At 41.6% G+C, this 12634-nt stretch overlaps 1 protein-coding gene across 2 annotated transcripts; it reads right to left on the minus strand.

Annotated features, from left to right (window-relative positions):
* Nucleotides 1–7494: 7494 nt before the first annotated feature.
* Nucleotides 7495–10681, minus strand: LOC113036158 (low affinity immunoglobulin gamma Fc region receptor III-B-like). 2 transcript variants are annotated; one of them, XM_080288932.1, is made up of 6 exons: nucleotides 10559–10681; nucleotides 10432–10467; nucleotides 10015–10305; nucleotides 9231–9503; nucleotides 8665–8937; nucleotides 7495–8527 (listed from the first exon to the last, which is right to left on the minus strand). In XM_080288932.1, the coding sequence occupies exons 1-6, from the start codon at nucleotides 10581–10583 to the stop codon at nucleotides 8340–8342; spliced, it is 1086 nt and encodes a 361-aa protein (XP_080145058.1). In that variant the 5' UTR covers nucleotides 10584–10681; the 3' UTR covers nucleotides 7495–8339. The 2 variants fall into 2 exon arrangements, with proteins under 2 accessions (XP_080145058.1, XP_026048078.2); XM_026192293.2 differs by having other exon boundaries at nucleotides 7495–8567.
* Nucleotides 10682–12634: the final 1953 nt, after the last annotated feature.

Below are 12634 nucleotides of genomic sequence, written 5' to 3' on the forward strand. Positions count from 1 at the left end.
CGAGCAGCATTCAATGTTTTTTTTAATCTCCTGTAAATATTACAGGATTATCGTCTCCGACTTCATCCAGAGGGAGGATTAACCAACACCGTATAGAAAAATAAAATCACTTCTGTACATTCAGCTTGTGACTGGAGGTCAGCCATGAAAAAAAGGAGTATTTCTACAGGTGTAACTGGAGGATTTCTCGACATAAATGGAATATGCAACACACAGCACAGATTACAAACAACCACTGGGAGTCCCCCACTACCTCACTAACTTCACCCTACCCATTACTTTGTTAGATACAACTTGGGAATTAAGGGCCTACATACCCCGGAGACATACACTTAAAATAAATCCTCATCTGATAGTTCCATCCGGATATTGTCTGTTTTATCCTCTCTGTACATAAAAGGGCGAACAATAGCTGAGGTACTGAAGATGCCACAGTGGGTGACAAGCAGATGTGTTTCAGAAAAACTTTGAATGGAGCCGCTCTGTTTCCACTGCACAGCTGGATTGAGGATATCAGCAAGTCTAAAACTTTAACAGGTCCAGACTGTAACAGTGACAGACCCCTAACTGAGTGTTGCTGGCCTCCAGGAATCTACCTTGTGATTCCTGTGGTTCAAAATTATCTGAAATTTTAGTAAACACTCTTATTTGCTTTCTGGTGCAGAGTCAGGAGCATTCATACCACTCTGGCAGCTGCAGCCAGCCTAGCCGTATCCACAGGTGACAGAAAGCTTCTACGCTTTGGTTTTTCTGCATACTAATTTACAACAAAACATTTAGCAGTTTTACATTTATTGTTCAGAGACGAGAGTGGCATTAAGCTTCTCATCTTACTCTCTCCAAGAAAGCAAATAAATGCACAACCCAAAAATAACAAACTTGTCAAACTCAGCAGTGTTCAAAGAGGTTAAGAATGAAAGCTTTTCATGTGCATTTCTATAATCAGAGCTATCGCCATCTGGTGGCTTTCTGATAGAATGCAGGTTTTTACTCAAAATATTTTTATAGAACAATTGTGGATACAGTTAACAAAAAAGAAAGGAAAAGAAAAACAAAGGGAAACGCGTCACCCTCGGCAGAGGTGGGTAGTAACGAGTTACATTTACTCCGTTACATTTACTTGAGTAAGTTTTTGAAAAAAATGTACTTTTAAAGTACCTTTTTTGCACGATACTTTTTACTTTTACTTGAGTACATTTGTGAAGAAGAAACGGTACTTTTACTCCGCTACATTTGCAAAATTTGACTCGTTACTTTTTAAAAAATAATTAGTTTAACACATTAGATAACATGCCACCAGTGGAGTTTCCGGTAACTTTTTTACCAATCAGATGTGGCCACGCAGTCACATGACCAGTTTGAAACTGTGGCGGGCAGAGAGACCCAAGCGTTTCAAAGTAGCGGACACACGGAAAGAAGAAACATTAAAAACATGGCAGAGCCTTCCCTCCCCATCTTCAGCTGCCTCCCTCTTCCCGCTCCACCACAACCACCCACACATGCAGGACCTTGGAGTAGGGGTATGTCACCAGGGTGCAGAGGAGGCTACCCCCCCTCTGTCCCCTTCTGGCTGCCTCTGCCTCAATTTTATCCCACAACTTAGACATTCACATTACTCACACTCTCATTACACATACATATAGGATCTTGGGGGTGGGCACGATACACGGAATCCAAACTACCATCAGGGTGTACACCCCACCCCTGGCGTCGTTGCCCACCTCTCAATTTTAAATACACGTAGACATTGAGGGCTAGCAGGAGGGACTATGCACTTACCTGCTGCTCTCTGGCAGGTAGCTCCATGCCCTCCTGGGTTTTAAATGCACCTTAGAACACATATGCATCAACACTACATATGAGCGGGTGGAGGGAGGTTTAGAGTCTTCACACACCCCCGTTCTCTGCTGCCTGTTGGAGCGGGGGGGCTAGGAGGAGTTGGCCGTCCGACTGCGGTCTGGAGTGTGGGGCCTCCCTGCTGCTGCGGAGTCGGGGCGGTCTGCCTCACCCCACCGCAGGGAAAAGGGTAACACCACCTGGGTCTGGGTGCAGTTCCCCCCCTCCAGGGGCAAGGGTACCTAGACCCGGGGCTTAGAGTACGCTTGGGGAGTGTGATCGTGTGTACAGCGTCTCTTTATGTCTGTCTCCACGTTGGTTGAGTGTGGAGTAAGTGCATATGAGAGCATGAGGGTGGGAATGGATGTTTGTATCTGTGTGTGCCTGTATGTCTGTGTCTATATGTCAGGTTGGGTGTCAGACGCCACCTCTCTGGGGACATCTCAGGCCCTCCAAGGTTTGGAGGCCTATCTCCCCCCACCACTCCCCCTGCCAGTGGCGGACTCCCTCAGACATCGGTGCGTTGGTTGTTCTTTGTGTCTGGGGATGGGCGTCCAGGTACACACCGGCTCACTCCTCACTCTGTTGGTCTTCCTTGGTCTCTTGTGTTCTGGGGGCCTCTGGATGTCTGGAGTTTTGATCTCCTCCATACCTGCTTCATGCCCTGGAGGACGGGGCTGTGGCCCCCCCACACCCTCTAGCAGATCATTACATGAAGGAACCTTTTAAAAAAACAAACGCGTCCATGCTCACAGGTGTACACACGGGTGATCACACCCACAAACTACACCCTTTTTGGCTCCTACCTCAAAGCACACTGTGTTCTGTTGATCTTATGTGCTGCACAATAATGTTTAATATTTAGTATTTACTGTCATATTCCCATATATCATTGTGATGTTGTTTATTCTATTACTCTTGTTCTCTTCTGCTTGTTTTCTTTTTTCTTTCTCAGCAGGTGATCGAGGTGATTGATATATGCATTTTTTTTTCTTTTTCTTTTTTTTTCTGCCCGTTCTTTTGGTTTATGTTTTTTGCCCTTCTCCCCCGTCCCTCTTCTCAGCTTGTTTCTCTTTCCCTCTTTCTTTCTCCCCTTCTTTCCCCCAGTCAAGTCTGTCCCGTATTCAGTAAGTGAAAATAAAATAAACAATAAGAGGTGAATCAAATGGACCATTACGGCAAGGCTGGGATGGTCAATTTGGTAAAGTAAATCCGTTGGGCATCTTTCTTTGCCTTTAGACAATAATTCTGATGGCAAAAGAGCCAAACGGGACAGGCAAAAAAAAAAAACAAAAAAAAAAAAAAAAAAACCATGGCAGAGCCAGTCATCTACGCTAGAGCGGGGCGGATCTAGAGAAATTTTCTTAGGGTGGCATGAGGGTGGCAAAGGAATCAAATGGGGTGGCAAAATCAAAGCCTTTTTTTTTTCCAAACACATATGCAGGTGGTTACATATGGTTAGAATAATTCAAATGCAGTAAGTATACACGTTTTTCATATAAATATAGTCTAGAATTTAATTATTCTCTGTAGTCCACATAATTAAACACTTTAGTTACATAAAACATGTGAGTTTTGATTGTATGTACTGTATAGCCTGTATAATAAATAAATATGTAGCCCAACAAGTATAAAATCCAGAAAGCTACACAACATGGGGCGGTTCATTTACAAACACAAGTCTAACTTAAGTTTCACACTGTTTTTTGTTAGAAAACAATCACATTGTTAGATGCTTAAATTACACAATATGTCAGAAATCTGCACTGTCATGAACAAAAATGTAAACCTAATTTTTCATGATTTGTTGGATCAACCCACAGAGGTCTGTCATACAACAGCCGTTTTTGACTCCTTTTGAGTTTACGTTTGTATTTCACCCTCAAAGTGTTTCATTTTATTTTTTCCCCCTTGCCTTGTTTGGTGTCATTCTTTTCAGCTCAACTGAATTTAGTTGTTTTTTTCACTGACATACTGCATTAGTATTACTGATCTGAAATCACACAAAGAACTTAAAATCCTAGTAGTATTTTTTTTCTGTAAAAAAAAAAACAGTAAATGTTTATAACTTGAAATGCAAATATAAATTGTACATTTTGTAAACATATACAACTATTTATCTAAAAATGCAGCCAATACACCTGCTGTTTTTTTTCTTCATTTTGTACAACCATTTAAAAATATTACTAAAACTAAAATGAGAGAACAATCAGGTTTCGCAATAAGATGCCCCACAAATGATGTGTGCCAGTAAAAAAAAAACTTTGTCCATCAAAAGACAGAACAGCGCAGGGATAAACCTGCAGGCCTGACAACAGGTGTATCACTCCGCTGGTTTTCTACTTAGTGACAGTGTTTACACTGCAATGTGCCTTTGTGACATTCATTAGTGCCCTCACTGACACACAAAACAAAACGACTACACAACAGAACAACTACACAAGACAACACAACACACTAAGTAAACACTCCACACTAAACGTCACAAATCTCCCACATCTAAAAACTCTCTCTCTCACTCACTCGCTCTGTCTCGCTGCCGTTACCGTCACTCCTAAAACTTTTCCCTCTTCCTAAACAACCAAATCCCACGTGTTGACTGTTTTTTTTAATTGGTCGACATGGTACATTCGTCCACCGATAGGAAAGAGGTGGCTCAGGAGAACTCAGCCATCAGTTTGCTGTGACAGCTGGAGGCTCAGCTAAGCCCGCCCAGCATCCTGCTCCATCAGCTGAATCCATACAGCCATCACCTGTCTCCACTGGGAGCTCCAGAGAGCCCTCACAGCCACCTGGGTTTCCCACATCAGCTCGAGTTGTAGCCCAGCATGTCCTGCATCCTGTCACGCTACCACCTACAAAACCACGTGCAGCTGCTACGCCACCAGCTCAACTGCCTGCATCTGCCATGCCGTCATCTGCTCAACCGGCCGTGGCATCCACACCGTCGCCTGCAGCTCTTCCATCTGAATACACCATCACCGTCTGCCATTTCTACGCCCATGCCTGGTCCTGCCACACCTGGTTCCACCTCGCCTGGTCCCGCCATGCCTCAGGCTGAGGTCAATGCGTTGTTTGGACTAGCCACTGTCAGGCCTGCCCCTGCCAAGCCACGTCCAGCGTGCCAAGCCGCCCGAGGGTCATCACCTGTGCCCGCTTTGCCATCGCCACTTTCCCCATGGTCGGTCTCCGGACCTGCTTTGCCCCGCAGTTGGCCTCTCGAACTGTTTCATTATAAACACTGTCGGTCGGTCAGTTGACTGGACGTAGTTGCGGTTGCTCTCATTGTGGTGTACTACACTGAAGCTAAGTCTACTCCGAAGCCAAAGTACCAGTACACCAAGAAACCCGTCCCTCAGATCACGGTGCACAGAGGCCTGACAGATTTTCCACTCACACTTATTTTACACAGAGCCATTTGGAGAAAAAGGCCATGCAGGAAGAACTGGTTTACCTGGGCCACCTTGCATCAGTGGGCTATGGGCTTCATCTATGGGCTTAAAGGGAGAAAATGGTATGCACTTTAAAATGACTTTATAAGAAAGGAATATTTTATTATGCTATTTACTCATTGGCCACTTTATTATTTAGGTATGCAAACATAGTCAAGACAACCTGCTGAACTTCAAGCTGAGCATCAGAATGGGGAAAAAACGATTTAAGTGACTTTAAGCATGGCATGATTATTAGTGCCACATGTGCGAAATAACCACTTGTAACAACCAAGGTACGCAGAAGAGTTTCTCTGAGTTCACAACACATCAAACCTCGAAGCAGATGGTCTACAACAGCAGAAGACTATACTGGTAATCTGGGTTGGATCTCCTTTTGCATTCAGAATTGTCCTTATTCTTCATGTCATTGATTCAACAAGGTGCTGGAAACATTTCTCAGATATTTTGGTCCATGTTGACAAGACAGCCACAGACAGACACACAGTTGCTGCAGATTTCTTGAAAAGTACTTAATGTCAGGTTCTAGAAACCAGTTTGGGATGATTTGACTTTTGTGACATTATACATACATACATATATACATACGTATGTACGGACGGACGGACAGACGGTTTTTACACACCGGTTCTTTAGAAACAATGACAGTAAAACCTAGGGATGGACCGAGCCGATATACAGTATCGATATCGGTCTGACCCTGACCTAAATTACTAGATCGTATATCGGGGAGAAAAAAAAAAGTAATCCGATCCATTAAATATCACAAAAGCACCTCAAAAAACTTGAGACATGGAGTAACCCATGTAGTGACCTTAGCACGTCGGAGCATTATGCGTCATCTGATAAAGCGGCTGTTGAGTGCGAGACCTGTCAGCGGTCTGGAGTTCACACTGAAAGCATTTGGAGCCTCGCCACATGCTGCCAAACCAGGTGTTGTGCCAAGGTAGTTATCCCAGACAAAATTTGTCCCCCTCTGCCCACAACAGAGTGAACAGCAGTGGGCTGAGCACACATCCCTGAGGGGCTCCAGTGCTCAGTGTGGTGGTGTTGGAGGTGCTGTTACTGATCCGGACTGTCTGAGGTCTCTCTGTCAGAAAGTCCAGGATCCAGTTGCAGAGGGAGGTGTTCAGGCGCAGCAGGCCTAGTTTTCCAATCAGGTGCTGAGGAATGATTGTGGATGGAGACGCTCAGAGACTGGAATGGAGCGTATGCCAGCAGTGAGGACGACAGCATCTTCTCTGGATTTCTGCTTTACTCAGACAAGCCGTGATGCACACTTTGTGTTTACTATCACAAAGTCTGAATACTGGTGGTGCTAGTGTACATGCTGGTCTGCACGTCTTCTATTATTGCCTAGCCTCTTCTTAAGAAGGGATAGTACTCGCCACACAATAATGCTGCTGCAGATTAGCGCTCCAAAGTTTTGATTGACACCACCCTAATTAAATATAATGGTTAAATACAGTCCAATTTTTTTTAAGATAGTGAGTAAAGCATCCCAAGAAATACCACTGAGTTAATTATTGGAAGATGGCATTCACAAGTAGTAAATAAATGAATCTCCTGTTATCCAGACAGAAGAAACTAAGTTTTTTTTAAAATGATAAAAGTGTAAAAGTTCAATATTTAGCATAAAAAATGTATAATTTATCCAACATTTTTGTGCACATGCAGTGCCTCCTTATGTTAAAGCATCCTAATTAAAAGTAGCAGCAGTAAGTGAGAGATCGTGCAGAAGTTTATTATTCAGCTACCAACGCAAAAGATAAAGCACAAAAATATGATCAGTGCTGTTTATCTATTTGTCAGCAAGATTACTGTGTTCCTCTACTGATTCCTTCAGTTAACCTTCAAGTCAATGCCCTGACCCAGTGTCACCCTTGCCTCATTTGCATGAAATGAAAAAGCTCCTTCCTTTTGGGTCCTACTTTTTTCTCACGATTTAACTGCTGCTTCCTTTTTAGTTGTTTTCACCTATAATGACCTAAGTTGTGTGAACATGCATGCAAAAAGTGTTAAATAGAAAAGACAAATGTGTTCACAATAGTCATCACCGACAGCTGCATCTTAATGTAAATCTGTCAAAATATGACTGCACCCCTGTGTCTTATGAAACCAGTGATTGTAATATATAAGAAGTTCTGCTCAAATATGGAGCAGTAAAAAGAAATTGTGTTCACAGAAAATAAAATCCAGCAGTACATAACATTTTTTAAAATGCTTTATTTGATTTTAACATGTATGTGTTAGATATCTCCAACAATTCTGGTACAGCGCTTGATGTTTGTTAACTGGAAATAATTCAAAAAGATAAAAATTGCACAGTTCAGTACAGAACTGTGACAATGACGCAGCGTGATTAGTAGAGGGGTTTGGTTTGTAATGTATGCTACGTTGTCACAGAGAGGCTGTGTGGCACCCTGAGTATTTTAAGTGTTAAAAAAGTCTCAGAATTTGATGAACTTCTTTTAATGTGCCCCCCCAATCACTTTTTTTTTTTTTTGCTTTTGTTGTGACAATAGTTGACATCATAACACAGAGTGAAAAGCTCATTTCCTCCCACCTGATTTGATGCTAAGGCGATATTTAGTTCCGCCAGTAGGTGGCAGTGGCGGATCACACAAATGAGTGACTGACAAAGTAGACGAGCAGTATATACATTTATGTAAAATTGATACTTATTTAAAGTAACGTGACCAAATAAGGGGGTTAATTCAGGTTATCCTTGGGTAACGCTAGTAACGTGGGTGCGCTAGCTAAATGATGTTTCTCTCCTGCATTAGCCTGTAACTGTGTTGTTTCATCAGAAATATGATAGAAAACAATTAGCTGGTTTCAGTGAAAGTTATAAGAAATGTTTTGGTAAACCAGCCAGTACATCTTATGTTGTGGATGTTTACTGGTGACTGGTTTACTGGTTTATTGTCAATTAGTTACTATGTTTATGTCCCCAGACATGTTACCAGGTTCCTCCAATCAATTTGCCTGATCTTGAGTTGTAGCTGAGTTAAAATCCTGGTCTGTAGTCAGCAAAGTGGTTGGGACTGCTTATGAAGTCTTCAGTGGAGGCGCTTGTGATGGTGTGCTCTTTTCTGGAGTGAACTGAATCGGCTGGTGAGAGGAGAGGTTAGGGGAGGTTGGTAATGAAGCAGCAGCAGGTGGGAAGTCATCTGTGGCTGAAGCAAGGCGAAATACTGGCCTTTGTCCAGGATGAAGAGGTGGCATCTTCTCAGGTTCTGTTGGGTCAGAGATGAGATGGCCTCTGAGGCTGTGCAACTGTTAGACACAAAGTATCACATTTTTAGCAGTCCATTAGGAACTTTGGGGCTTATCGGTGTAGAACAAATGCTGGGGTAAATTAAAATTTAAATACCTCTTATTTGTCCAAAGTTTTTGGGTTCACTGGACTTCGAGAGGTCCAACTGAGACACCTTTGCCTTGCAGCTGTACAGCCCTGGAGTCTGTTTCACTACATTATAGTTGTCAGAGGTTGCAGGTCCCAGTCGCCTGTTATTTTTGTAGAAATAGAAGTCTATCGGAGGGGCAGGAGCAGGGGCGTTGTACTGCACATGGCAAATGAGCTTCATCCTCTTTAGCTGAGTATCATAGTTGGGGATGATCTTCAAAACTGGCTGTGACAGAACCTCTGTGACAGAAGACATTGATTTAATTTAAGGGAAAAAAAAAAGTGGTAGGTCATGAGGCTAAGAATATTTATGTTCAATTGTACTAACAGGAATAACTTAACATTGTGGGAAATATGGGCTTTCTTGCTCAGCATTAAAGGAGAAGGTCTATACACACCAAGTTTAGCACTAGGTGTAAAAATGGATCACTTATAAGAACACTATCTAGATTAGCACATCTCTCAAAGCATGCTGTCATTCCTTTAACTACACCACACCTAAGATAAGAACACACAATTCTGTGTAATCTCACCTAAGATCTGTACATGAGCACCAGCAGAAATGACAGAGTGTGTTTGTCCCATCACATCCCAGGAAGCCCTGCAAGAATATACTCCTAGGTCCTCAAGGCTCAAGTTGGTCAGATAGAAATCTGGCTTGTGACCGTTTTGTCTCATTACTTCAACGCCATCTTTGTACAAAATAATCTCTTCAAGTCGGGGGTTCCCTCTGACACGACATGTCACCTCCAATGTGCTCCCGACAAGTTGAGGATGTCGTGGGACTTGCAGAATCGCCCAGCCACCTACGGAAACACCACAGAGTTACCTCTGAATAACTTCCAATCTTACATTAGTAAAGCAATGGGAGAAATTCACTAATTTCCTAACATTTAATGTAACAACATCTAACAATAATGCGTAATGCTACAATGCAAGAAGGGGAGGTTAAGGTACTCTATAATACAGCCTGCACCCCTGATATACTGTCTAGTTATAACATAAGGTGGGGAAAAGATACCACATAAGTACAAAAAACCCCAAACAAAACAAGTCCTTGTTGTACCAAATTGACATTTTAAGTAGAATTATAGAAGATTTATATGTTAAACCCTAGAAAGTCACAGTATAAGTTGCAGGCTGTATTAAGAAGTGCTGCCATCACTCACAGCATGTCTTAGATGAGCTGCACAGAAAACCTAAAGTTGAAAAGAAGCTTATAGATGTTCAATGCTCCAGTGTTAGGATTACACAGGAAGAAAGAAGCCTAACGTGCAAAGCAATTTTATTTCTTTCATGCAGACAAACAGATCTTACCGTCCACCTTGAGCTCCACAGGGACACTTTGCTGGGTGCGAATCTTTCCCACCTTCGTGTTTCTTGTTCCTTGGCAGTAGTATTTCCCGCTCTCTTGAACTTTGGTATTCAACAGATTTAATTCCTGCCCAGTCTGTGAGAGCTCCTCAGAGCCCCTGAACCACAGGTAGGTCCAGTTAGACCTGTGCACATCAGGAATACTGCATCTCAAGTGTGCTCTCTCCCCCGAGAAGATCCTTGAATGTCCTGACACCAACTCGATGTTGGCTCTGAAAGACGTCTCAGTGGGAACTGCAGAAAAAAAGAAGAATACGTTTAAAGGATCTATTTTGGTAATGAGTGTAAATCCTGAGATCACTTCTAAAATAATATCTGTGCAAATTTAAAGTATATTTGTAAAGAATATTTGGTCCATACCATGAGACACTACAATCTGTGAGAGTGCTGAAAAAACTGAAAGAGAAAATAATCAAGTTTAAATGACAGTTACATCAGGTCAGTATGTAAAAGTACATTTTCATTAAATGAGCTGAAGAAAACTCACCAAAGAGAGAGATGAGCTTGTCCATTTTGGAGACTCTTCAAGAAACAGAAGCCGATCGAGTATTTATTCATTTTCACTAAAAGGAGAAGTGAAAATGCTTCTTCCCCCCCTTGGGGTGTAACACATGAGGACTTCATCTTTTCCAAACAATTTTCTACCGTAGGCTAAAATTAGTTTCATGGTAAACCACATCATGTGGCAAATTAAAGAACTTCCCTCCTGTATCTGACCCCTGTTAAATAGCTCTGATATGTTGCACAGTTCTCCCCAACAACACTTTTTTTCTTCTTCTGATTAATGTGGAAAGTTGATATTTTCCAGATTTAGCAAACACAGTTGTTCTGTTTATTTGTTGTATCAAGCCAATTGAAATAATGCAAATTTTACACTTTATTATTGTAGTACTGATGCAGTAGTCTGCTATGAGCTTTTTTCTCTTACAGCACTGTGTAAAAGCCATGAGTCACCCCTCGTGCCTTTATATTTTGCCAGGAAAATGGGAAATAGGTCCAGCAATTTATTGAAATGTGGAAATGTACACGGTAATACAGCACATGAGGCAAAAATAAAATTTGTACAATTCTAACAAGCTTGACAGTTAATATTTGTTATGACCTTTATTCTTTAACACAGTCAAAACTGTCTGAAGCAGTTTTCTTTTAATTTCTTTGAGTAGTCTTGAGGAATAGTTCTCCAGGCTTCTGGAAGGACACTATCGTCAAAGACTGATAGTGTCACATTGTGTGTGGTTTCTTTTTTTTTTCTTTTTTTTTTAAATCCAGGTATGGTCTTACTGAATTGGCAGCGTGACAATATTAAGCTGCTGCCAATCAGTTATTTTCCAGATAGTGGCCATGACGGAGCCTCCAACATGTTTTTTTTTTTAGATGCATGTAGCCACTCACTGTTGTATCCTCCTACATTCTTTTAAATATATTTTTGGGGGCTTTTTCTGGCATTATAGATAGTGCAGTGAAGAGTGAAAAAAAACATTTACCATTGCATTTTCCAAGTTACTAATCTGCTGGGATTTTCCCAGCACAACCATCTCTAGAGTTTACCGAGGTTAGTTTAAAAAAAAAAGAAAAAAGAAGAGTTCATATCAGGGCAGTTCTCCAAGTAAAAATGCTTTGCTGATTTCAGAGGTCAGAGGAATGCTTTGAACTGATAGAAAGGCAACAGTAACTCAAATAACCACTCTTTACAACCAAGTCATGCAGAAGAGCATCTGTGACCAAAAACCTCGAAGCAGATGGTCTATAGCAGCAGAAGACCACACCTACATTATTGATAAGTGTATAATTAATAGAATGAAACTCCATCAGGTTTTTATACAATCCACTGATTCACTGCACTGTTGAGCTGTACTCCCGAACTGTGAAATATTATTTGTTGCATTATTCTTTCTAGCTCATTTGAACCCTTCCAGTGAAAATGAACCGCAGAGCTTTTCACTGGAAGGGTGTGTTTTCTTCTTCTCTTTTTCTTTTCTTTGGTTTTTTTCTTTGAGCCAAGAGGTCTTAAGCAACAGTTCTCGAGGCTTTCTAGGTTTCGCTTTTGGTTTCTAGTCCACTCCTTACACCTGACCATGTTCACGGGAATGTGGTTTTTTTCTTTTTGTGTTACAGACAACATAACTAAGGACCATTTTTAAATTGTATCTTTAGGCATTTTGTTATTAAACCTCAGTAGGGCATGGAGTGTGTTTTTACAAATTTAAGGAAATTGGACAAGTGCACGGTGAAAGCAGAAGAGGCCTAAAACGCTATCAACAGCAGATTACCAGCCACGTCATGAAAAACACATCCTTAAGATATGCTGCCAAGAAGCCACCCTTAAAGTATCCCCCCCCCCTTTCCCAGATATCATACAGAACAGTAGACACAGCTAAAATTCTGGGTTCATTTTTCCTGATTTTGCATGTCAGGAACTTCATTCCTGACATGCAAAATCTTGACCATCACAGTCATGTGAAAAAAATTAAAAGGAACCACAACAGTCCATTTTACTTTTCTATTTTTATTAACCACACACCCATAGATGCAAATATACCAATACTGCCCCAATAAGTTACAT

This window comes from Astatotilapia calliptera, chromosome 14 (assembly GCF_964374335.1).
Source record: "Astatotilapia calliptera chromosome 14, fAstCal68.1, whole genome shotgun sequence".
NCBI lineage: Eukaryota > Metazoa > Chordata > Actinopteri > Cichliformes > Cichlidae > Astatotilapia > Astatotilapia calliptera.